At 46.5% G+C, this 25,864-nt stretch overlaps 1 protein-coding gene and 1 non-coding gene across 3 annotated transcripts; both read left to right on the top strand.

The window, feature by feature from the left end:
- The first annotated feature begins 6 nt into the window (after window positions 1–6).
- On the top strand, window positions 7–25,730 carry Sla2 (Src like adaptor 2). Of its 2 annotated transcripts, XM_040274491.2 has the most exons (8): window positions 7–3,749; window positions 6,633–6,766; window positions 11,277–11,376; window positions 11,719–11,805; window positions 12,430–12,533; window positions 23,219–23,368; window positions 24,447–24,579; window positions 24,967–25,730. In XM_040274491.2, the coding sequence occupies exons 2-8, from the start codon at window positions 6,676–6,678 to the stop codon at window positions 25,130–25,132; spliced, it is 831 nt and encodes a 276-aa protein (XP_040130425.1). In that variant the 5' UTR covers window positions 7–3,749; window positions 6,633–6,675; the 3' UTR covers window positions 25,133–25,730. The 2 variants fall into 2 exon arrangements, with proteins under 2 accessions (XP_040130425.1, XP_040130426.1); XM_040274492.2 differs by having other exon boundaries at window positions 7–6,732; window positions 11,249–11,376.
- Window positions 13,189–13,261, top strand: Trnas-cga (transfer RNA serine (anticodon CGA)). Its single transcript has one exon. It is a non-coding gene; the product is annotated as a tRNA-Ser (tRNA).
- Window positions 25,731–25,864: the final 134 nt, after the last annotated feature.

Raw genomic sequence — 25,864 nt, 5'->3', positions numbered from 1 at the left:
GCTCTACATTTTCACATTTGTGATCACTTATCCCACCCAGTAACACTATCCATTTATAGGGAAGAAATGAAGCTTCAGGATAATTTGCCCAAGGTCATACAGCTAGTAAGCGCAGCCTAGACTAAATCCAAGTCCACCTGACAATGCTGTTGTTGATGGAGGAGAAGCTGAGGTCTGGGAAAGGCATTCCACATCTTGGCTCTGCCATGTGTGTGGAATTGCTGGATCCCACCCATCAGGTAATAATCTGCAACCACTTTTCTGGAGTTCTTTAAGAGACTAGGCTGTGTCCCTCCATAAATGGCTGAATTTGCACCCATCAAGAATAATTTCAGGCCAGGTTCAGTGGTGCATGCCTGCATGTAGTCAAGCTCCTCAGAAGACTGAGGAAGGAAGATCACGAATTCAAGACTAGTCTGGGCAACTTAGCAAGACCCTGTCTCTGAATAAATGAATCAAATGAATGATGGAAAAGGGGGATCTGGGGGGTGTAGTGCTGTGGTAAAATACATTCTTAGTATGTGAGAGGCCCTGTGTTTGAACCCAGCACCAAACAAAAGAAAGAAAGGCTCACATACTTCAAGTTCTCATGGCAGCTCTGCAAAGTGGGAGCATCTATTTTACAGACAAGGAACAATTCATAAAAGTTGAGTGATTTGACCAAAGTCACCTAGCTTGAAAAAGTAGTTTCTAGTTCTTCCAGAATCAATGCATTTTTATGTTTTCTTCAGCCTTTCATTGAGCACCTTTAATAGGCAAGGCCCTTAGCAATAAGTTGCCTTCTGTTGACCCAATGAAATGGATACAGAAACAGGCCCAGAGTTAGTTTACATTGGTCACGAAACTGATAATTTGGCTATATGGGAAAGTTCCCTTCACTCCATTCAACACTTCTGTGACAAATTTATGGGGTTTTTCCCTATACCAACTAATTCTCTTAACAGTTTGGACACCAACTAGGTATCTTACAATTCAATTAGAACACTATCTAGAGTTAGTGCAGACCCTATAGTCCCACAAGCACCCCCCACTTCACATGCCAGTTGGAAGTAGTAAATCCCATGTTACTCACACTTCTGTACAACTAGGGTACAAATCTGATTCACACAGCTGTCTCCTCAGGCTTGGCCATTTGTTTTGATGGCTCACCGAACTCAGGAAAGGTGTTTACTAGTTTATTAAAAAGGATAAGCCAGGCATGGTGGCACACACCTGTAATCCTAGCGACTTGGTGGGGGGATGGGGGCTCATGAGTTCAAAGCCAGCCTCAGAAACTTACTGAGACCTTGTCTAAAACAATAAAGAGGGCTAGGGATGTGGTTCAGTGGTTTAAACACCACTGGATTCAGTCCCCATTACCAAAAACAAAGGATGCTCCTCTCCTTTGACTCTTTCAGCTCTGTTACCAAGTCCCTGCAGAGATACATATCAAACCAGCCTTCCCTGGGAGCAAGGGATCAGCCGAAGTGAGCTCTTACTAGCAAGGAACCAGATAAGGTGGCAGAGTCTGAACTAGATTAAGAGCATTTCAGTACAATGCAAGTTTTTGTGTTAAAGAGCAGCTGTCTCCAGGAGTATCAGGCCCCTTGAGGGGGAGGCAGCAGGTGGCTGCATTAAATTTTAATGAGCTGTGGGCAGTGTAGTTCTGTCAGATCCTTTATCCTACACCGCAGATCCTCAAGCTAAGACATGCATCAGAATCACCTAAAGTACTTTTGAAAACATTGGGGGGAGGGTGGTGTTGTGGCTCAGTGGAAGAGGCTAGTCTTGCATATGTGAGGCACTGGGTTCAATCCTCAGTACCACATAAAAATAAAGGTATTGTGTCCATCTACAAATGAAATTTAAAAAAAAAAAAAGCAACATTTCTGGGCCCTGACCTCAGCATTTCTGATTCAGTAGATCTGATGGGAACTGAGGATTTGCATGTCTAACAAATTCCCAGGTGATGCTGAGGCTGCTGATCTGGTACTGAGAAATACTGTTGATATTTCCACCCAATACTGGGGATTGAACCCAGGGGAATTTTCCCGCTGGAGAATAAACCCAGGACCTTAAATATGTTAAGTACTTTGGTGGTAGAACTACCACTGAGGTATAGCCTCAGCTCCCAGATCTTGTGTAATTCCCAGACCAGCACAATGGATATCATCTTGGAAGCTTGCTAGAAATGCAATATGTCAAGTAAGCACAGAGGCTCCCTAAGGAGCATGGATCCCTGTCCTATCCTATGATCCCAGGTACTCCGGAGGCTGGTGTAGGAGAATTGCAAGTTCAGAGTCAACCCAGACCAATTAGTGAGACCCTGTCTCAAAAAACTAAAAAGGATCAAAGAGCAGGGGGTGTAGCTCAGTGGTAGAGCACCCCTGGGTTCAATCCTCAGTACTGCCAAATAAAAAATATTTTTTTTTCTTGTACCAGGGATTGAACTTGGGCACTCGACCATTGAGCCACATCTCCAGCCCTTTTGTTATATTTTACTTAGAGACAGAGTCTCACTGAGTTGCTTAGTGCCTCAATATTGCTGAGGCTGGCTTTGAACTCGTGATCCTCCTGCCTCAGCCTCCCGAGCCGCTGGGATCACAGGTGTGTGCCACCGTGCCCATCTAAATTACTTATGAAGAGAAAAGAGATGCAGAAAGAGAGATGGAGAACAAAAGAAGATAAAGGGGGAGAGAAGGAAAAAAGGAAGGAGGGAGAAAGAAATGCAAAATCTTGCTGCACACAGTGTCGTACACCTGCAATCCTGGCTACTCAGAAAGCTGGAGCATCAGGATATAAATTTCAAGCCTAGTTTGGGCAACTTGGTGAGGCCCTGCCTCAAAAAATAAAAAGGGCTTGGGATGTAAGTTAGTGGTAGAATATTCCTGAGTTCTATACTCAGTACCACAGAAAGAAAGAAAAATGCCAAAATATGAGCCCCACTTCAGACCAACTGAAGCAGAATCTATAGTTTAGGGCTGGGGATGCAGCTCAGCGGTAGAGCACTTGCCTAGCATGCATGAAGTCCTGGGTTTCATCCCCAGCACCACAAAAAAGTAAAGTGTGGGAAGGCAGTACTTCCCAAACTTACCAAAGGATTCTCTTGGAATATTTAAAGTTTAATTTGTAGGCTTCTCCTCTGACAACCTAAATTCAGAAGGCATGAAAGGATCCAAGAAACAGTAGTACTAAAATTAAGTTGCTTCAGTGATTACTATGGTCAGGCCAGCATGGAAAACCTCTGCTCATTTCTCTCAGACCTGGACCAAGCCACAAAGCTGGAGAAGAACCTCCTGCTCTGAGATCATACAGAGGCAGCCACTGCTACCCTAGAAACAGGAACTTGGGCAAGGTGGCTCCTCGATGGTCTCTGATGCCGTCAGAGGAAGCGAGTGGTTGTGAGAACCACAATCTGCAGACAGGAGCCAGAGCTCAGAGGAGACATGCCTGTGTCTGTGACAGTCACAGATCCCTAGGCCACCTGCCTTGTCCTGCTGTGCTGGTGAGGATTGCCCAATCTGGGGTCCCTAAGGAGCCTGGGTCCCTGTCCTATCCTGGAGTACAAACTGCTGATCACAAGATAGATGCTGAACTAACCCACTCTGACATCAAGAGTCCTTCTGAAGTTCCTCCGAGTCTGAGTTCTGGGTGGCCTAGGACCAAGGACATTGGCAGATTTCCAGAAGGGACCCCCAAAGCCCTAAGCTTACCAGCCAAAGCATGGTTTTAGCTGATGCCCTGCCCAAGTCCCTGAAGACAAGAAACCAGTAAGTATACTTGCTTCTGTTTCCTGGTGGGCTCAGCATAGATGAGGAAGAGTGATGCCCTCCAGGGCTGGGATGGGCTTTATTTACAGTTAGGAAGCAAATGTTCCAGGAGGAGGGGAGGTGGTTCTACTGGGACTGTAAGAGGTGGTTTCTGGGACCCTGAAAGAACTAAGATCCCCTCTCCCACTTTGACCACCTCCTGGAGATTTATTTTATTCTCCAGCTTGTTTTTGTACATTGCCTGTTCTAGACCCCTCTTGGTTAGTTACTTGTTGTGTGACTTTTGGCCCCTTTCTGGGCCATAGTCTTTCAAATTCAGTTGAGTAAGAGGGCTGTGGATTATCCTCTCTGAAAACACCCCTAGCTGCCAGATCTTTCAAAGAGTGAGATTCTCAGTTGAAAAAGCAGGAAAGGGTTTGGGAGTGTACCTCAGTGGGGCCCTGGATGCTGTTCTCAATTCCAAAAAGAAAAAGAGCAAGAGGCCCCCCTTTAGCTTAATCCAAATTCCTCATTCTTACCCTCACTGCTGAAAAATGATCTTCATAGGCACCGAAGAGTGGATAGTAGTCCAGCTCTGCTCTAACCAGCTGCCCAAGCACAAGGTCATCCTCTCGGGCCCTGGTCCTTGCATCTGAAATGAGACTCAAGTGGGATGATCAGAACAAAGCCGGGCAGAGTGCTGATCTCAGCTGCCTTTTACTCTTTCCTGCCACCCACTCACACAGGTCCCCTAGAAAGTGCCTAGCACACAGTAAGTTGCTGAAGTATGTGTGGTTAATGATTCGATTTCCTCTTATAAATATTGCAGCCCACACCTCCTTCTCCTGGGCCTGCCCTGCTGCCACCTGGTCTTCATATTGCCTCAGGAGCTTCCTGGCCTGGACCAGATCAGGTGGAGAAAGCTGCAGAGCCCAGCATGCATGCAGCTCCCTTATTGCCCTGGCACCCATCCCCCAGCCCCACTTGCAAAGAAGTCCTCTCTGAGTTGATTGCAGTTGATGATTGTGGTCTTGCTGAAGGAGGGGAAAGGAAACTAAGCCTTACTGACACCTGCTCCATGCCAAGCTCCTCCCCTTCTCCTCACAACCCTGTGGAGTCAATATTACGATTCCTGCTTTGTCTAAGGACACACAGCTCAGACCAGATAAGTCTGAATAAGTCTGAGTAAGTCACCCATGCTACCCAGGTCAGATGGAAAGTGAAGCATTTGTCCTGTACCTCATACCCAAGGGGTAAGGATGGGCTGGGGCAGCAGGGACGCTGAGGAACCAAACTGAAATGGTGCCCTAGCGCTTAGGGACCTAGCGCTCTCACTGGGCAGCAGCACCATCTCACTCCAACGCTGCCGGAACCAAAAAGACTGAGTAAAAAATGTGCCAAGTGATGGCCCATCTTGCTCCTGTCTCTGAACACTGAGCTCCGCATGGAGAAGCAGCAGCAGACAGGTATTATGATTCCCATTGATGACATGGGACTAGAGAACAGAAGGCAGGGACCTGGCACAAGTATTCCATCCTCCAAGGCAGGATCTTTTCTCCTCAGAGAGGACTGGCCCAGGAGGCCACAGACGTGATGCACATGGTCTTCATCCAGGCAATGTGAGGTTCAAAAGCAAGGAAGGTGACCACCATGTCACCACACCATTTTGTGAGTTCCCCTCTCTAACTCCCTACCCTTGCTAAAGAGCAAAAACTCTGAACGCCAGCTAAAGGGAAACAGACTGGCATAATCATGCCTTGTCGCTACTGAAAAGCATAAAAACCATCCGAGAAAAAACACAGAACCCGGCCCAACCCCCAACATTTTGACACAATGTTTGGAAAGATCAGCATCACTCTAGAACCTGGGAACGTGAATTATTCTAAGGACAAGACACCTGTCCAAAGAAATAATCATTCTGTTCGTTTAGTTAATGGGTATCCAGTGCCTTCTGTGGGGGTCTCACTGGATGCTGGGGAAAGGAGCATGGAATTGTAGGATAATGGCGGATCAAGCACTTGAGTGTAAGGCTGGGGATGTGGCTCAGTGGTGGAGAGCTTGCCTGGCATGTGTGAGGCCGTAGTTTGATCCCCAACACCACAAAAAATAAAATAACTTTGTAAGGAACACAACAGGAAGTTAGAGGCTTCTGAGAAGTGACATTCAGGACAAGAGAAAGGAAATGTAGGGCCTGGGTAGGTTTTTCAGGGAATTATCTCTAGGAGCCATATGCTGGGTGTTGTAATCCCCATTTTTCAGATGCAGAAAAGGAGGCACCAAGAGAGGAAGTAGTCTGACAGCCCGTTGCCCATAGCCTTGCAAGTCATTGTCATACAGCCTCCCTGGCATCTTACTCTGCCCTGTAACACCAACAGCAACATGTCCAATGTCAGCTCTGATTGTTTTGACACTAATCCCCAAACCCTCTGACTCCACTTGCCACCCTGACCCTAGCTGTGGCTCCTGGTGTGCCTGGAGTGAGCTCACTGTCAGGCCCCTTTCCCTTCCCATACAGTGGTAGAACACGAGCCCACGTCTGAGAAGTGGTTCCAAGTGGGCCACGGGAATTCAAGGGAGAATCAGCAAAGGCTGAGGATTCAGGGAGAGCTGGCTAGGAAAGGGCAGGATACAGATAGATCTGAAAGGGGAGGAGAGGGCAGGCCAGTCATGGAAGGCCCAGGAGCAAAGAACTGAGCATGGCTGCAGCCTAGAGGAGAGGGAATACAGAGAAAGCAGCTTCGCAATTTGCAGGCAGCCTTGGGTCTACAGGAGGAGGCTGGAGTCTGGTCCTGGGGAAAGGCCTAAGCTCTCCAGGAGATCAGCAGGGCCCAGCAGGAGAGAGATGGGTATCTGAGACCAGAGCAGGAGCCATATGCTCTGTCCCCATGGCAGCTTCTCTTTCAGGTCTCCCTGGGTGATGTGCTTCTAACAGTTCTGCTGAAGAAGGATGGGAAGCCTGCCCAGCCGAAGGAAAACCCTGCCAAGCCCAAGTTCCAGCCCTCCTGTCCCAGGCCAAGGACCTGAGCCCATGCAAGCAGGTAGGCTGTGGGGCCCAGGCAGGCAGCACGAGGCTGCACAGTCCTACACTCCACTACCTCTGTGCCTTCATGACAGGCAACACCTGCACATCACTAGTTATAGACCCAGCACCTACTGTTCTTCTTAGTGAGCCATGAAGGTGGGGGCCCTTCTCCTATGGAGATTACTTTGAGGTAGAAACATTGAACGGCCAGATAAAGGAGAAAACACGAGGGGCTGGGGCATAGCTCAAGTGACAGAGCTCATGCCTAGCATGCACAAGGCCCTGGGTTAGATCCTCAGCACTGGAAAAAAAGTAACTCAGTTCCTCAATCACACGAGCCACATTTCAAGGATTTGGTAGCCACATGGAGCTAATGGACCTTATTGGAAAGCACAGAATATAAGACATTTCCAACACTGCAGAAAATTCTCCTGGACCTCAGAAGAACTGTGAAATACTTGATGCAAAATCAGGGCTCCCTTACTGGTGGGAAAAATAAAATAGCACCTGCAGTATATATCCTGAGCCTATGACCATGATTCTCTAAGACAATTCTGACTAAGAATACCAGCTTTTAAAACAGTTGGGCAATTTAAATATCCTAGAAATTTTAGTATTTTTACATCAAAACCATGGCCTCTGGTTTATCTCTTGTTCTTTGAAACATCCCATAAATCCATTTTCAAATCACATCCTGATTTGGAGTTTGGATAAAGTATTAGGGGCAGGGGCTGTAGCTCGGTGGTAGAGCGCCTGCCTAGCATGAGGCCCTGGGTTTGATCCCCAGTACCGTGAAAAAATAATAATAATAATTAAGGAAAGAGAACCAAAAGGGTAGTGGGGGAGAGATATCCATTGTTAGGAATCAGCTCACATGAGTATGGGATTGTCAAGTCTGAAGTCTGCCAAGCAGGCTGCAGACCTGAGGGGAATCGGTGCTATGGTCCTGAGTCCAATGGCAATCCACAGGCAGAACTAATCCATGTCCTCAAAGGACCTTGGGTATCTCTCATAAGGCCCTTGATTGATTGAATGATGCCCACCCATGATAATCCACTTTACTCAGTCTACCAATTTAATTTTTTTTAAGAGTATCTTCACAGCAACATCTAAACTGGTGTTTGGCCAAATATTATCTGGGTACTGTGGCCAAGCCACAATGACCCATAGAATTAACCTCACAGATAACAAGATCACTCCAAGCCAAGCCATGCTTCTAGAAGGACGTGGGCAATTAAGCTGGACTAGAGACTGCAAAGCTGTCTGGGTATCAAGGTTTGGGTAGGAGCTGTCCCCAACCCCAAAATTCCCCTATGGTGCAGGGCTTCCTTCCCTCTCCTCTGCCTGAATCCCTTATTTTCCTAATGGTTGCCTCTCCCAGGCCCACAGGCCTTGGCACCCCAGGTCCCAGAGGTGTCCTATTGGGTCAGGAAAACAGTTGCCTCCTTGTAGCTACCATCTGCACTGAGAGGCCCTGCAGAAAGAGACCTGCAAACCACAAACCTCCACCTTGGCTTCCTCTAAGCCTAGCCACAGGCAGCATCCTGAGGCTGCTCTGAGACATGCCCAGGGCTACTGAGGGTGGTGACCACTCCTGTTGTACAGGGCCCTCCTTGCCTGTGGGGCCCTAGGTAAGCCAGGCTCTCCCTGGCATAGTATCTCCAGGGAAGGAGGGAGGAAGGAAAGGAACACCTCTCAGTAGATCTGCCCCTGTCCCAGCCAGAGTGTGAGTTTGGGGTCACTCCCTCCAGGAGCTATCTGTCCATCAACTTTGCCTCCCTCTTAAGCCTACTGAAGCTCAACTGCAAACCAGTCCTGTGCCAAAACCTGAAGTCACAGCAATGAACAGGCAGGCATAGTCTCTGTCTTTAGGGACAGTTGAGCCCCAGAAACAAACCGTGAACCAATAATGACAGTTGTGTTCAATTTGGCAACTGCATGCTCAGAGAGACTCTGAGATTGTGCGCAGAGGGCCAAGTCAGGGCTGGCTTTCTGAGGAGGTGAAGGGTGAAATCAAGTCAGCCAGTCTGAGTGGGGACAATTGTGAGAGGGTCAGGCCTTCCAGAAACAGGAGGGGCCCTTCCAGGCCTCTTTGTTCCACTCTTGTGGAGTGACCTCCGTAAGACTTGTGTTGTTTACTCAAGCAGCAGGCATTTCCCTGCACCATGGGCTGGCTAGGCTTGTGCTACAAAGAGCACTCAGAGATGGAGAGGCCTGGTTCCTGAGGAATGCCCCCCCCCAAGGGATCTATCTCAGGGGGTGTCTTCGAGGACATGTGGGAAAAAGTTCATTCTGAAATCCGTCTCACTCTTCCCTTGGCCACCCATGGCAGAGACCCTTCAGCCACCTCCCAACCTCTGGGTCCTTGTCTGTCCATCTGTGTCTGCCTCTCCTTGTCTAGACCAACTCCATCTCAAAGGCATCTCAGAGTCCTCAGACCTTAACTCCTCCAGGAACATCTAGGAGACCAATGAATCCTTCTTGCTGACCTTGTGCTTTTAATAGCTTAATGAATTTAGGTGCTAACAAGTCTTTCAGGGACCATCCCTAGAAAGGATCAGCAGGGTAGGATGCAAATGAAGAAGTTTCCAGAAACCACTGAAGGCAAGTTTTTCAGACCTAGAAGTCCCTGCATACATAGTGGGGTCTTGTTAGACTGGGTAGGCTGATCCCTGAGGTGGGTGGGGGATGTTAGTCGTGTGCTAAGAGCAACTTGCTGCTTGAGGCTCAGCCTCAAAGTTGGGCCTCCTAGCTACCACATCCTCAGAACCATTCCCAGGCCAGTAACTCCCCTGTGTAGATCTCAGCCTCCTAAGGCGATGGAGCCCCTCCTGAGAGAGACATTGCTACCCAAGCCCTTCTCCTCCTACCAGAGTGGTGTGATGTAGAGTCTGTGTTCTCACTTCTCCTCTGAGTGCCTGTCAGGGCCCCAGACCTCCCTGAACAGTGGGGTTGAGTAGAGAGGACCATCCAGGAGGGCTGACTGAAAGCCCTCACTGGGCTGGACATACAGGTGCTCAGAGAGTGTCAGTGGGGAGGAGGCCTAGAACTTTGGCAGCCCCCAACTCCAGCGTGGCACCTGCTCTGGGGTAGGCCTGGAACAGGGGTCTGGAGCGGCCTCTCAGGGGGCAGCACAGACCTCCTCCTACTGCCCTGAGCAGCACAGCACCTTAGAGTTACAGAGCCTATTCATATCTGTCAGCTCACAGGCCCCTCCACAAGCCTGAACAAGTCAACAGGTCCAGGAATGAGGGGAGCAGTGGGGTCCCACAGTGGAAGGGAAGGTGGCTTTCACTTTCCAGTCCTTTTCTCCTGTCTCCCAAGAGTGAATGCTCAGGGCTGGTGCTCGGCCATGCCTGCCTCAGGGCTCCAGGGACCCAGGCTCAGCTGCTAGCCTGGCCTGAGTTTCCTTCCCCAGTTTTCAGAGGTCGTGCGCACTCATAGTACCCGTTGCATCAGCAGAAACTAAGACCACACTCATACTTGCTTAGGGTTTCTAGGAGTTTTGTTTTTGTTTTTTGTTTTGTTTGTGCTGGGGATCAAATCCAGGGCTCTATATGCCAGACAAGTACCCTAACACTGAGCTGCATCCGCAGACTAGGGTCGTAGGTTTTGAGTTTCTGAGCAGCAGAATTACTTCATCAAAATCTCTGTGAAGAGTGTGGCACAGTGAATATACAAGGGATTTTAATATACAAGGGATTGAACCAAACAGCACTTAACCACTGAGCCACATCCCTTACCCATAACCCCAGTGACTCAGGAGACTGAGGCAGGAGGATCACATTCAAAGCCAGGCTCAGCAACTTAGTGAGGCCCTAAGCAACTTAGTGAGACCCTGTCTCAAAATAAAAAAGGGTAGGGTGGGGCTGGGGTTGTGGCTCAGTGGTAGAGCGTTCACCTCACGCGTGCAAGACCCTGGATTCTCAATCCTCAGCACCATATAAAAAAAATAAATAAGTGAAATAAAGGTATTGTGCCCAACTACAACTAAAAAATAAATATTAAAAAAAAGGGTGAGGGATGTGGCTCAGTGGTTAAGTGCTCTTTGGTTCAATCCCTTGTATATTTAAAAAAAAATCTCTGTGAAGAGTTGTATATAAAAAGGAGTCATAAGGGCTGGGGTTGTGGCTCAGCATGTGTGAAGGCCTTGCCTAGGACGTGTGAGGCCCTGGGTTTGATTTTCAGCACCACATATAAATACATAAAATAAAGGTCTATCAACAACTACAAAAAAAAAAATTAAAAAGGAGTCATAACCAGGAGCCCCATTCCTCTTTGAACTCAGAAACTCAAAACCTTCTTCTTGCTACATGAGTTTGAAGCCCCCATGAGGACCCCAAGAACTACCTGGGCACCCCCAAGCTCAACAGAGCCCCCTGGAAGAACTTCAGACTCCAGGTGGCCTTCCTGCAGGGTGCCTGGGAGAGGGTGAAAGAGGGAGCCAGACCCAGACCAGATGTCACTAGACCTCATGTCTGGAAGGAAGGCTGACCAGGAGAGTGACTGTCTATCTCTCCATCCAGAGAAGAGCAAGGCCACAGCTGTGGCTCTGGGCAGTTTCCCGGCAGGCGGCCAGACTGAGCCGTCTCTGAGACTAGGAGAGCCATTGACCATCCTGTCTGAGTAAGTCTGTGGGCTCGGGCACCTGGAGATGCACTAAAAGGGGAGAGGTGCTTCAGAAAAAGCCTGAGGCCTTTTCTGAAAACCTCGCAGGTGATCATAGCCTTGTCTGGGGTTTTAAGCAGCTTGATTACCTGCAGGGAGAGACAGAGGGGCTGGGGCCTTGGAACAGGGAGTTTTGGCTCATGCAATCTGCTAGCCACCCTGTCCAGGAGGGGTCGGGACTGGCTGGTGGAAACAGGTGGCTGCAGGAGTCAGGCTGAGAGGATCCGTGTGAACCCCAAGTAAGCAGTCCCAGGGTCTTGACCCTTCTGAAAGAGGTGCCCTCTCTGCTTTCTCTTTCAGGGATGGAGACTGGTGGACAGTGCTGTCAGAAGTCTCAGGGAGAGAGTACAATGTCCCCAGCATGCACGTGGCCAAGGTCTCCCACAGGTGAACACACTCTCACCCCTGCCTGCCTTCGGGGATCTCCTTCCCTCAAGCCTGCTCCCCCATGGCCACCCCCAGCCGGACACTGAGTGAAGCTGGGGAGTGAGAAGCAGGCCCAGGCTCTGCTCGGCAGGAGCAGAGAGCAGCAGATCTGGGGAGGTGTCTGGGGAAGGCCCCCCAGAGGAGGTGTCCTGGTCAGGGGCTCTGGAGAGCATCCAGGATCTAGTGGTGGAGAGTGTGAGAGGTGGGCACAGTCTGTAAATGTCTTGAGGCAAGAAAATGGGGACAGTTCTTAGGAAGATGAGGACTTGGAAAGGTAAGAGGAGAGATACGGGGTGCTGGGGGACTGGGCCACGGTGGGAGAGAGGCTGGGATCACCCTAGAGGGAATGAGGCCTGCAGCAAAAAACACCAACTGACCCCTTGGTTGTTCTCCTGCGCCCCTATAGCTAGGACAAACTGGAGGGGATCTGAGTCCCTGAGGCCTGCTCTTCATGGTGCAGAGAGAACTGTGAGACCCAGAGTGCAAGGGAGAGAGGGGGCTGCATCAAGGTCACACAGAGCAGTGGAGGGTTCCAGTAAGATCTTCATGGCCCATCCCCAAGTCTCCTTGCCCTTCCTCCTCCAGGTGGCTGTATGAGGGCCTGAGCCGGGAGAAGGCGGAGGAACTGCTGCTGTTGCCTGGGAACCCTGGAGGGGCCTTCCTCATCCGGGAGAGTCAGAGCAGGAGAGGTGGGTGAAAGGCCCCAGCCCTCCTGTGTAGAAACAGCCTAGGAAAGAGTCACTTAGGAATGAGGGTAGACCAGGGCCTGCCCTTATTTGAACTGACTGTGACAGGGTCACAGGATTCTTAGTCCTCTACCTCAGTCTCTCCCTGGAGCCCCATCCAATATATCTTTGCCTCTTTTCTCCTTCCCTAGGGAGCTCCCTAGGTTGACCTCTTCCAGCCCCTCCTGCTAATTTCTTGGCCACAACAACAACCCCACCCCCGCCCCCATAAGCTGGCTGGGGCAAGAGGATGGCCCCTGTGCAGCCGCTGGGAACAGGAAACCACAGCAGTGGTGCTGATGGGGACTGGCCCTGCAGACCAACAGGGTGAGCCAGCTGGAGAAGCCACAGGAAGTGCTCCGTGCTCAGTTACCCTACCCCTTCTCTGGCCTGGTTTAGCCCCAGAATCAGGTGACTGGCCCTTGTGGTCACTCTGCCCTTTCCAAAGAAGACATATATACAAGAGAAAAATGGTCAACTGTAAAGGAGAAAGCCCACAGGAATCCATAAAGATCTTTAAGGATCCACATAATTGCTGGGATTAAGGTCCCCATAGGCAACTGCAAAAGGGGGTGCCTCGGTGTGCAGCTCTCATCAAAAAGGGAAACATGTAGGGGCTGGGGATATGGCTCAGTTGGTAGAGTGCTTGCCTCGAATGCAGGAGGCCCTGGGTTCAATCCCCAGAACCACCACCTATAAATATCTAGATAGATACATAATAATGATAAAATAATAACAGCTGGGTCCCCTCACCCAGAGGGGACCTTGGCTGCAGGGTGGAATCACCAGGGGAAGATTTAGAAACTCTGGATGCCTGCAAGCCATCTGTTTAATTTCTGATTTAAATTACTCAGGAATTCATCCTGGGCTTTGGAAAATGAAAGTGTGCCCCCACCCCCAGGGGACTCTGAGGTACAGCCAGCATCAGTGAGAGAGAGCAGGGCAAGATTTAGAAACTGGCAGTGCAGGCCAGGATGGGCAAACCCGCTGCAAACACCACTGCAGGCAACTTTTGTTTGAGGTATTTATTTATAAGTAAATGTGTCCTGGGTCACAGTGTAAAATGTTATTCAGTGGTTTGTGGTAAAAAAAAAAAAAAAAAAAGTTTTTGAAAGCAAAGTTCTAGGGACCCAGGCAACATCATGAGATGGTGGTTCTCAGATCCCAGCCTATAGGAGACATCAGGGAACTGGTCAGCAACATCAGCTCTTGGGCCTTGCCACCCACCTACTGATTCAGGCTGCTAGGGACAGAGGCCAGAAATATGCTTCCTTTTTAAGCTCTCTGGATGCTTCTGCTGTTCTCTTAAGTATGAAAAAATAGTTCTAATCTAGGGAATTCAGAAGGAAATAAGGACACAACGTCAGGCTGGGGGCGTGGCTCTATGAAAGCTCCTGCTAGGCTTAGACAATGTCTTTTACTCTCACCTTATGCATCTTGTGTTTATATAATGAGAATTAACTGTTGACTGAGTCAGTGACAGCAGAATTAGCTTTCCTGGGGCCAAAGTCCAAAGACTGGAAGGGTACTCTGCAGGGGCTGTAGTCTATGTAGACCAAGGTGGAGGGTCTGGGACCCTGAGCTCCCAGGAGCAGCAATCAGGCCTGAGGATGAGGAGAGCTCCTGCATCTCCCCCAGAGTCCTCGGACTCACCTGGTCTTGCTCTAGGCCTGTGGAGAGCCTTATTCTAGGCTCAAGTAGGGCCCAAGACCTCGGTTATTAAGCAATTTTGTGGAGCCTTTGCACATGTGATTAAGTTAAAATTATTGTTATGAACCACCCCCTCCCCTAGGTTCTGGGGATCAAGCCTAGGACCTTGCACATGCTTGGCAAGTGTCCTACCTCTGAGCTACATCCCCAGTACCAAGTTAAGGATTTTGAGGTGGGAAGATGGTCTTGGATTATCCAGATGTACCCAATGTAATCACAAGGATCCTTACAAGAGAAAGGCAGGAGAGTCAGAATTAGAGATTGGAAGGTGTCACTGGCTTGGAAGATGGAAGAAGAGGCTCTGAATGAAGGAATGCAGGTGGCTTCTAAAAACTGGAAAAGGCAAGGGAATGAGTTCTCCTCTAGAGCATGCAGAAGGATCATAACTCATGCTGACACCTTAATTTAATTAATTAATTAATTAATTAATTAAGACCAGGGATTGAACCCAGGGATGCTTAACCACTAAGCAACATCCCCAGCCACCGCCCCCCACTTTTTTTTTTTTAATTTATTTTTTAGTTCTAGGCGGACACAACATCTTTGTTGGTATGTGGTGCTGGGGATCGAACCCCGGGCCGCACGCATGCCAGGTGAGCGCGCTACCGCCTGAGCCACATCCCCAGCCCCCCGCCCCCCACTTTTTGAGACAGGGTCTTGCCAAGTTGCTTAGGGCCTCTCTAAGATGCTGAGGATGGCTTTGAAATTGTGATCTTTCTGCTGCAGCCTCCTAAGATGCTGGGATTACAGGCATGTGCTGCCACACTTGGCATTATTTATTATCTTGAGACAGGGTCTCAATAAGTTGCTTCAGGAAATTGTTGAGACTGCCCTCAAAATTGAGATCTTCCTGCCTCAGCCTCCCAAGTCACTGGGAAAACAGGCATGTATCACCATGCCCATATTTATGGTAGTACATTACAGCAGCAATAGGAAACTTATATACTAATACTTTTTTTTTAATGCTGAGAAAGAAACCCAGGGCCTCACACATACTAGACAAGTTCTCTACCCGTGAGCCACACCACCACTGATACATTTTCTTCCCTTTTTTCTTTATCTTTGGTACTGGAGATTGAACCCATCCATGGGTGCTTTATCACTGAATTACATCCCTCTTTTTTTTTTTTTTTTAGTTGTAGATGGACACAATGACTTTTAGTTATTTTTATGTGGTGCTGAGGATTCAACCCAGTGCCTCACATGAGCCCGGCAAGTGTTCTACTACTGAGCCCCAACCACAGTCCATCCCTAACTCTTTTAGGGTCTTAGTATATTGCTGAGGCTGGCCTCAAACTTGAGGTCCTCCAGTCTTGGACTCCTGAGTAGCCCAACTAATATGCTTTATTATTTTATTTTATTTTATTGGTACTGAGGATTGAATATTTTTTTTTTTGAGACAGGGTCTCATTGAGTTGCTTAGCATCTCACTGTTGCTGAGGCTGGCTTTGAACTCATGATCCTCCTGTCTCAGCCGCCCGAGCTGCTGGAATTATAGGCATGTGCCATCATACCCAGCCCAACTAATATACTTTATATTCAATTTTTGTTCATGCTGGTTATTTAATTCTATTAAAACATTTTTCTGCATTCTTTCAGGTGATCATCTTTCTTCTCTTTTATTGAATCAACCTAGTAATTACATTTATGTTCAATTTTTTTTTGTGTGTAACTGGGAATTGAATCCAGAGGCATTCTGTTCCCAAGTCACATCCCCAACCCTTTTTATTTTCTATTTTGAGACAGGGTCTCAACCAGTTGCCCAAGGGTGTGAGGTCTTAGTGACTAATTCAGGTGGGTTAATTAGCCTTTGGGGCCTATGTTCAGGTACTTCACTGGTCTGGATCTTGTGATCCTCCTCTCTTATCCTCCTAAATTGCTGGTATTACAAGCATGCACCACTGTGTCCAGCTTTGTTCAATTTTTACATCAACCTTGCATTCCTGGGATATCGTCAGTTTGGGAACTGGGCGTGATGCCATGTACCTATAGTCCCAGCTACTCAGGAGAATCATATGTTGCTGATTCAATTTGCTAACACTTTTTAAGAATTTTTGTCGGGCTGGGGGTGTGGCTCAAGCGGTAGCGCGCTCGCCTGGCATGCGTGCGGCCCGGGTTCGATCCTCAGCACCACAGACAAACAAAGATGTTGTGTCCACCGAGAACTAGTAAATAAATATTAAAAAAAATTCTCTCTCTCCCTCTCTCTTTAAAAAAAAAAAGAATTTTTGTCAAGTATATATGAGGGATATTAGCCTATGGTTTCCTTGTGATGTTTTTGTTTGGTTTTAATATCAAGGCAATGGTAGCCTTACGAGTTGGCAAGTGGTCCCTCCTCTTAGAGTTTACGTAGAACTGCTATTAATTCTTTCTTTATTATTATTTTTTTGTACTTAGGATTTAACCTGGAGTAGTAGTAGTAGTAGTAGTAGTAGTAGTAGTAGTAGTAGTAGTTCTTCTTCTTCTTCTTCTTCTTCTCTTCTTCCTCCTCCTTCTTCTTCTTTTTATATGTTGATGAACCTTTATTTTATTCATTTATTTGTATGTGGTGCTGAGAATTAAACCCAGTGCCTCACACATGCTAGGCAAGTGCTTTACCACTGAGCCACAACACATCCCCTGGAGTGCTTCTTCACCACTCAGCTTTATTGAACCCCTTTTATTTTTTATTCTGAGGTAAAGTCTCACTAAATTGCAGAAGCTGGCCTTGAACTTGAGATCCTCCTGCCCCAGCCTCCTGAGTAGCTGGTATCACAAGGCAGACATCACTACCACACCCTGCTTCTTTTTTTAAAAATTTTTAATATTTATTTTTCAGTTTTCAGCGGACACAACATCTTTGTTTGTATGTGGTGCTGAGGATCGAACCTGGGCCGCATGCATGCCAGGCGAGCAAGCTACTGCTTGAGCCACATCCCCAGACCCCTGCTTCTTCTTCAAATGTTTAATAGAACTAACTTATTTACTTCCTCCCTCCCTCCCTCCCTCCCTTCCTTCCTTCCTTCTTTCCTTCCCTTTCTTGTCCTTCCCTTCTTCCCTTCCTTGCTTTCACATTGGGTATTGAACCCAGGGTGCTCTATTTCTGAACTACCATTTTTTTAAAATTTGAGACATGTGCCCAGGCTGGTCTTGAACTTGCTATCCTCCTGCCTCAGCCTCTCTTGTGTTTGGGATTACTGTGCCCAGTTCTAGTGCCAGAGTTTTCTTTGTGGGAGGTTTTAAAATTATGAATTCAATTTCTGCAATATATATAGAATATTCAGATTTTCTATTTCCTATTCAGTGTTTGCAATTTGTATCCTTTAAGGAATTTGTCCATTTTGTCCACTTGGTGGAATTTACGGGCATAAAATTGTTCATAATATACTCTTATTACTCTTTGAATGTCTTTGAGATTTAATGTCATCCCTCTTCATTCCTGATATAGGTAAATTGTGTTCTTTTTTCTATTTTGCTCAGCCTAGCTGGAGCTTTATCAATTTGATGTACCTTTTCAAAGAAACAATATTTGGTTTCATTGATTCTTTTCTATTTTCTGTATCATTTATTTTTTCATTTCTTCCTACATAAATTTATTCTTCTCTTTCTAGCTTAAGGTGGAAGCTTAAATAGTTTTATATTTTTCTTCTAAAGTAAGTATTTAAAGCTAGTGTCCCTTTAAGCACTGATTCTGCTGCAGCCTGCAAAAGTGTGTGTATATGTGTGTGTGTGTCAGGAATTGAACCCAGGGGCACTCTACCACTGAATGTTACATTATTTTTTATTTTGAGACAGGGTCTCACTGAAATGCCCAGGGTAACCTGGAAATTTTGATCCTCCTGCTTCAGCCTCCCAAGCTGCTGGAATTACAGGTGGCTGGCTTCTTCAGCCCTTTTAAAAATTTTCACTTAGCCTCCCGTGTAGGTGGGTTACAGGCTTACAGGTGGGCGCCACTACACCTGGCTTTTAATTTTTTGGTACTGGAGTTTGAACCCAGAGATGCTTTACGACTGAGCTACATCCCCAGCCCTTTTTGTTTTTTGAGACAGGGTCTCACTAAATTGCTAAGGCTGGCCTTGAACTTGGGATCCTCCTGCCTCAGCCTGCAAGATACTGGGATCACCGGTGAGTGCCACCATGCCTGGCCCACCTCCTTTTATTTTTTAAATATCTTGTCAGTTATTGGAGGACCTTTATTTTTATTTATTTGCAGTGCTGAGAATAGAACCCCTCACACATGCTAGGCAAGCACTCTACCACTGAACTACAACCTTAACCCCCCCGCCCCTTCTTTCAATTAACCCTTTTTAAAATTTTGAGACAGGTTCTCGTAAATTGCTTAGGCCTCGATGAGCTGCCAAAGCTCACCTTGAATGCAGTTCTCTTGCCTCAGCCTCCTGAGTCACTAGGATTACAGGCATGTGTTACCATATCCAGCCTGGCTTTTATTTTGTGGCACTGGCACTGGAACCCAAGGCTTACTGCTGAGGCCACACCCCCAATGGACCAAGTATCTTTTTTATTATTAATTTCTAATTTATTTGTTAGGTTAGAGAACATACTTTTTTTTTTAAGAGAGAGTGAGAGAGAGAGAGAAGGGGAGAGAGAATTATATATATATATATATATATATATATATATGTATATATTTTTTTTTTTTTTAGTTTTTCGGCGGATACAACATCTTTGTTTGTACATGGTGCTGAGGATCGAACCCGGGCCGCATGCATGCCAGGCGAGCGCGCTACTGCTTGAGCCACATCCCCAGCCCGAGAACATACTTTTTATTGTTACTTTTTTTTCTTTTTTTTTTTTGCAGTGCTAAGGATTGAACTCAGGTCCCTGTGCAAGGCAAGTGCTCTACCATTGAGCTACACATCCCAATATGGCCTAAAACTTTGATCCTCCTTCCTCAGCTTCCCGAGTTGCTGGGATTACAGGCATGCACCAGCTTGTCCACACAAAGAACATACTTTTAATGATTTAAATCCTTTTAAGTTTTTGTTTTGATGACCCAGACTAATGGTTATTTTGAATATTCCAAGTGTATTTGAAAGAAAATATTTTGTTATTGGGTGTAGGCTTTCAATTGTCAAATTGGTTGATTGTACCATATTGTTCAAGTCTTCTATATCCTGACTGATTTTGTTTCCTATCAATTACTATGAGATTAGTGTTAAAATCCTTAATTATAATTATGATCTCAAATTATGATTTCTCCGGTCAATTGTGTTAGTTGTTTTTTTTGTTTGTTTGTTTTGTTTTTTGATACCAGGGATTGAACACAGGGGCACGCAATCACTGAGCCATATTCCCAGCCTTATTTTGTATTTTATTTAGAGACAGGGTCTCACTGAGTTGCTAAGCCCCTCACCATTGCTGAGGTTGGTTTTGAACTCGGGATCCTCCTGCCTCAGCCTCCTGAGTCGTTGGGATTACAGATATGTGCCACCACACCCAGCTAGTTTCGTTTCTTATGTATTTGAGTATCTGTAATTGCATGCATACAGATTTAAGATTTTTCTTTCTGCTGGGTGCAGTGGTGCATACCTGTAATTTTGGAAACTTGGGAGGCTGAGGTGTGAGGATCCCAAGTTCGAGGAAAGCCTCAGCAATTTAGTGAGGCCCTCAGTAACTTAGTAAGACCCTGTTTCAAAATTTAAAAAATAAAAATAAAAAGGGCTGGGGATATGGCTCTGTGGTTAAGCACTCCTGGGTTCAATCCCCAGTACCACAAAACAAAAAATATTTTTTTTCATTTTTTTAAGTACTGGAACCAAAAGCTTCGAACTCTCAAATATCAGGCAATCAGGCAAGCACTAGACAGTATTCCCAACCCCTTTTTTTTTTTTTTTTTTTGAGACAGAATTTCACTAGGTTGCTGAGGCTGGCCTGGAATTTATGGTCCTTTAGCCTCAGCCTCCCAAGCCACTGCACCTGGCCAATTTTTGTCTTTTTTTGTATCAGGGATTGAACCCAGGGGTTCTTAATCATGGAGCCACATCCCCAGCTCTTTTAAAAAAAAAAAAAAAAGAAAAAAAAACCAAAAAACCTTTTTAATGTAGATGAACACAATACCTTTATTTTATTTATTTTTATAGTGCTGAGGATAGAATCCAGTGCCTCACACATGCCAGACGAGTGCTCTACCATTGAGCCACAACCCCAGCCCCACAGCCCTTTTTGGTTTTTATTTTGAGACAAGAGTTACTTAGGATCTTGCCAAGTTGCTGAGGCTGGCTTTGAATTCACAATCCTCCAGCTTCAGCTTCCTGAGCCGCTGGGATTACAGGCATGCACCACCAGGCCTGGCTTGATTTTTGCCTTCTTGATGTGTCTCTCTTTAACTTTGATAATATTCTTGGTCTTGAATTCTGTCTATTTTTTTATATTTATTTTTTAATTTTAGGTGGCAACAATATCTTTATTTCTATGTGGTGCTGAGGATTGAGCCCAGTGCCTCATGCATGCTAGGTGAGCACTCTGCCACTAAGCCACAACCCTAGCCCTTGTCTGTCTAATATTAATGCAGTCCCTCCAACTTTCCTATTTTGTGGTAAGTCTTTTTACTCTAAACCTGTCTTTTTTTTTTTTAGTTGTAAACAGACACAATATTTTTTATTTTATTTATTTTTATGTGGTGCTAAGGATCAAACCCAGTGCCTCATATGATAGGCATGTACTCTATCACTGAACTACAACCCTAGCCCCATAAACCAGTCTTTTTGAAAAAAATGTCTTTTTTTTCCCCCTAGTACTGGGGATTGAATTCGAGGGTGTTCTACCCTGAGCTGCATTCCCAACCCTTTTTGTTTTTTGAGACATGGTCTTGCCAAACTATTCAGGTTGGTCTCAAACGTGATCCTTCTGCCTCAGTATCCTAAATCACTGGGACTACAAGTGGGTGCCACTGTACCTGACTAGCCCTTTAATATTTGAAGTGTATTTATCATTAGTTGTTTCCTCTTAAAATAGAGTTTGATAATTTCTTGCTATTATTTCACTCAGTACTGTCCTCCCATTTGACTTAAGATAATGAATCTGGGCCAGGGTGTACTGGCACATGCCTATACTCCCAGCAACTCCAGAGGGTGAGGCAGGCAAGTTGGAGGCCAGCCTGGGCCACTTAGCAAGACCCTGTCTCAAAATAAAACTTAAAAAGGGCTGAGGATGTGGCTTGGTGGTAGAGGACTTGCTTAGCATGTGCAAAGACCTGGGTTCAATCTCTAGTAACAATAAAAATAAAGGTATAAGAAATGAATCTGGGCTGAGGAAGTAGCTTAGTGGTCGAATAAGGTGCTTATGTGTGAGGCTCTGGGGTTGATCTGCAGCAATGCAAAAAGCGTTCTACCTTAAGTTTATAAAGTACTTTCATTTATGTCCTAATTTGTTAAAAACTGCTATTGGGTTCCTATGTATTATATGCGTGTACATATCATTTTTTTCTCTATTTTTCTTTTTTTGTACTAGGGATTAAACCCAGGGGCGCTTAACCACTGAACCACATCCCCAGCTGTTCTTTTTAGTTGTCAATGGGGGGCTGGGGATGTGGCTCAAGTGGTAGCGCTCTCTCCTGGCATGCGTGCCTTCTGGGTTCAATCCTCAGCACCACATACAAACAAAGATGTTATGTCTGCTGAAAACTAAAAAAAAAAAAAAAAAAAAAAGTTCTCTCTCTCTCTCTTTAAAAAAAAAAAAAAGTTGTCAATGGACTTTATTTTACTTATTTATATGTGGTGCTGAGAATTGAACCCAGTGCCTCACACATGCTAGGCAAGCACTCTACCACTGAGCCACAACCCTAGCCCCCCCTTTTTTTTAAACTTATTTTTATTTTTGAGACAGGGTCAAAGTTGCTGAAGCTGGTGTTGAACTTGTGCTCCCCCTTCTTCAGCCTCCCAAGCCCCTGGGATTACAGGCGTGTGCTACCACACCCAGCTCTCTCTATTCATTTTCCAATCATGTACTTTCTTTCCCCTTGTAGTCAGTTCTTTATGATTCTTTAAATTTAAACTTTTGTTGAAACCTATCAAACTGCTGGTTTTTTATTTCAGCGATGGGGATCAAACCTAGGGTCTGAGTTAGGCAAGTTAGGCAAGCACTCTACCACTGAACTATGTACCACTGAACTATATATCGTCGACCTAAAAATCAATTTTTTTTTTTTTTTTTTTTTTTGCAGAGCTGGGGATCAAACCCAGGGCCTTGCGCATACTAGGCAAGCACTCTACCCCTGAGCTGCACCCCACCCCTTTTTCTACTATTGAGCACATGTGAACTGTTAGCAGTTTTGGTTGTTTTCACAAATGATGCTGCTATGAATATTCATGTATTTCTTTTTTTTTTTAAAGAGAGTGAGAGAGGAGAGAGAGAGAGAGAATTTTTAATATTTATTTTTTAGTTCTCGGCGGACACAACATCTTTGTTGGTATGTGGTGCTGAGGATCAAACCCGGGTCGCACGCATACCAGGCGAGCGCGCTACCGCTTGAGCCACATCCCCAGCCCCTATATTCATGTATTTCTAAGGTAACATGCCTAGGATGGAACTGCTGGGTTTTAAGGTATGTGACCGTATAATTCAACTGCTTAATGCCAAACTTTCCAGAGTGGTTTGTACTAGTTTCTCTTTTCACCAGCAGGTAAGGGAGTTTCTCTGCCTCCTTGCTGACATCTACTGGACACATATTCACCTTACAACACTTCTGCCAACATTTAATATGTTCGTTTACACAGTACTGACCCTGTACGGTCGGGGCTCTGTGCATGATGCAACTCTTCCTCACAAGACCCCATCTATTATACACATCACTTATGACCAAGAAAGCAAGTCTGTGTCCTGTCTCTGCCCTACACAATTCCCTAAAGCCTGGGCCCTGTGGCCATAGCTTCTTTCTTCTTCCAAGCTAGGCAGGGTCCCAGCAGGGCCTCAGTAAAACCTCTGAACCTCTTTCTCTGCAGGCTGTTATTCCCTGTCTGTCCGACTCAGTCGCCCTGCATCTTGGGACCGGATCAGACACTATAGAATCCAGCGCCTTGACAACGGCTGGCTGTACATCTCACCACGCCTCACCTTCCCCTCACTGCAGGCCCTAGTGGACCATTACTCTGGTATGGCCTTTCTGTTTTTTTTCCTAATAGACTGGATAAGGGTCTAGGGGGTAGAGTGTTTGCCTGTGGACACTTCATAGCTGGAGAATATCCAGACAAAAGAGGAGCCTCCCCATCTTCCTGCCAGTAGCTGCAGAGATACTCTTTTTTTTTTTTTTTTTTTTTTTTTTTTAAATATTTTTTATTTTTTAATTTTCGGCGGACACAACATCTTTGTTGGTATGTGGTGCTGAGGATCGAACCCGGGCCGCACGCATGCCAGGCGAGGGCGCTACCGCTTGAGCCACATCCCCAGCCCCTGCAGAGATACTCTTTATCCCAAGCTGATAGAGAAGCTACAGGTCAAATATGAGCTTGGCTGATACCTCAGCCAAAGCCCCCCCGCAGCAGACAGGGCTCCCCTCAAAGGAAGTAGGCTGAGCTGTTCTTGTATGCAATGCAGTTCTGACTCTCAGCATTTTCTGGTGCCTGTCTTACAAAAAGCACTGGAAAATAAGAAACCAGGTCAGTATCAGGGCAGAAGGGAAGATGACTCTTAGTAACACCGACCAGCAGCTTTCTAAGCAGGATGGTTCCACACAATAGATACTGTCAATGCTGTAAATAGAAATGAGCATCCCTTGGCTTATTCTTCCTAAAACATGATCCTAACTAGAAGTTAGGGCCCAGAGAAGTCTATTAATTTACCCAAAATTTCAGTGGATTAAGTTAAGTCTCCCATGGGGCTGGGGATGTGGCTCAAGCGGTAGCGTGCTCGCCTGGCATGCATGCGGCTCGGGTTCGATCCTCAGCACCACATACCAACAAAGATGTTGTGCCCGCCGAGAACTAAAAAATAAATATTAAAAATTCTCTCTCTCTCTCTCCTCTCTCTCTCTTAAAAAAAAAAAAAAAATAAGTCTCCCAAAACAGTCCACAATAACTTGTAACTGCACCTCAAGTCTCCATGAGACCAACAGCTTGGGGCTCAGGTCCTACTGCTCTTTGGTAACCATATCCCCTCCCAAGTTAGGGCAGGTGGTGGTGGGGTAAGTAGGGCTGGTGTCAGCAATGTCAAGGGTGTGGGTCTCTTCCTCAGAGCTAGCAGAAGACATCTGCTGCCTCCTCAAGGAGCCCTGTGCACTACAGAGGCCTGGCCCAATTCCTGGCAAGGATATCCCCCTACCAGTGACTGTGCAGAGGACATCAATCAATTGGAAAGAGCTGGAGAGGTGAGGAGACCACTGGAAACATGAAAGCAGAACAGAGAAGCATTAGAAGGACTCACTCTTAGGAACCCATAACCCAGAATGGGTCTGTCATGCTCAGGGACACCTGGGAGTCAGAGAGCTCTACCTCCAGGCTTGGCAGGTGTGTTGGGGTGAAGATTGTTAGGAAGGAGAAAGCCAGCATGGACCTCAAGGCATTTAGGGTGGAAGGAAAGTAGGAGGGGGTGCGGGAGCAGAGTTCTGACTGCAGAGGTTCAGGTGGGGTTTGATAGGGAGCACCTGCTTGAGTTTGTCAGTAAGAGAGTGACATGGAGCTATTCTGAGAGCAGTGGACCATGTGGTGAGTGCAGGGAGGAGGCAGCTCCCTCACCTGGCTTTCCCCATCCACAGCTCCCTCTTGTTTTCGGAAGCACCTGCCACAGGGGAAGCATCTCTTCTTAGTGAAGGGCTCCGGGAATCCCTCAGCTCCTACATCAGCCTGACTGAGGACACCTCTTTGGACAACGGCAAGATTAAAAGCAAAGGTCAAAAAGGAAACCAAGTCTGTGGCACTTAGAACCCCAACTCAGTTCATCATGGGCACCCCGGGGGGCAAAGCATCCAGCTCCACCTTGAGCCTTTGCTCCTCCCTCACTTGGCTCCAAGAAGTCATTTACTTCCTCTCAGGCAATGACTCTACGAATGACCTCTAGTTCAAGTGGAGGGCAGTTGAGAACAGAGCCAGAGCTCCAAAGAAAGTAAACTTAGCCAGGTGCAGTGGCACATGCCTGTAATCCCAGCTACTTGGGGCCCTGAAGCAGGAGGATCTAGAGCTCAAGGCCAGCCTGAGCAACTGAGTGAGACACTGTCCCAAAATAAAACATTTCAAAAAGGGCCATGAATGTAGCTCAGCAGCAGAGCACACGTGGTGCTTAACCATATGCAAGGTCCTGGGTTCAGTCCCCAGTACTGCACAAACACAAAGCAAACACCCAGTCAGTTTCCAAATTTAGGATTTCCAGTACCACCCAATCTACTGCCTACCAAGTCACTCTACCTCCCTGATAACCAGCCTCACCTACAAGGTAGAAACCACTACTAGCACCAAGAAGCAAATCATTTAAAGAAACTGTAAAAGAACAAATAAAAGGTCTGGGGTTGTGGCTCAGTGGTAAGGCGCTCAAGGTTGTGTTCGATCCTCAACATCATATAAAAACAAATAAATCAAGCAAAGGTATTGTGTCCAACTGCCAAATAAATAAAAATAAAGAACCATACAAGTCTTGATCAGAATACTGCCACACCTTGG

The sequence above is a fragment of the Ictidomys tridecemlineatus genome, chromosome 5 (genome assembly GCF_052094955.1).
Source record: "Ictidomys tridecemlineatus isolate mIctTri1 chromosome 5, mIctTri1.hap1, whole genome shotgun sequence".
Classification (NCBI taxonomy): domain Eukaryota; kingdom Metazoa; phylum Chordata; class Mammalia; order Rodentia; family Sciuridae; genus Ictidomys; species Ictidomys tridecemlineatus.
Note: the sequence above shows the minus strand (reverse complement) of the source record. Positions and strands in the feature narration are given on the sequence as shown.

What these genes read in the sequence shown, in the direction of transcription:
- Sla2 (XM_040274491.2), top strand. Translation starts at nt 6,676, where the DNA reads ATGGGAAGCCTGCCCAGCCGAAGGAAAACCCTGCCAAGCCCAAGTTCC. An exon ending in CCTAGTGGACCATTACTCTG is followed by an intron (nt 23,369 to 24,446) that starts GTATGGCCTTTC and finishes TCTCTTCCTCAG; the next exon opens with AGCTAGCAGAAGACATCTGC. An exon ending in AATTGGAAAGAGCTGGAGAG is followed by an intron (nt 24,580 to 24,966) that starts GTGAGGAGACCA and finishes CCCCATCCACAG; the next exon opens with CTCCCTCTTGTTTTCGGAAG.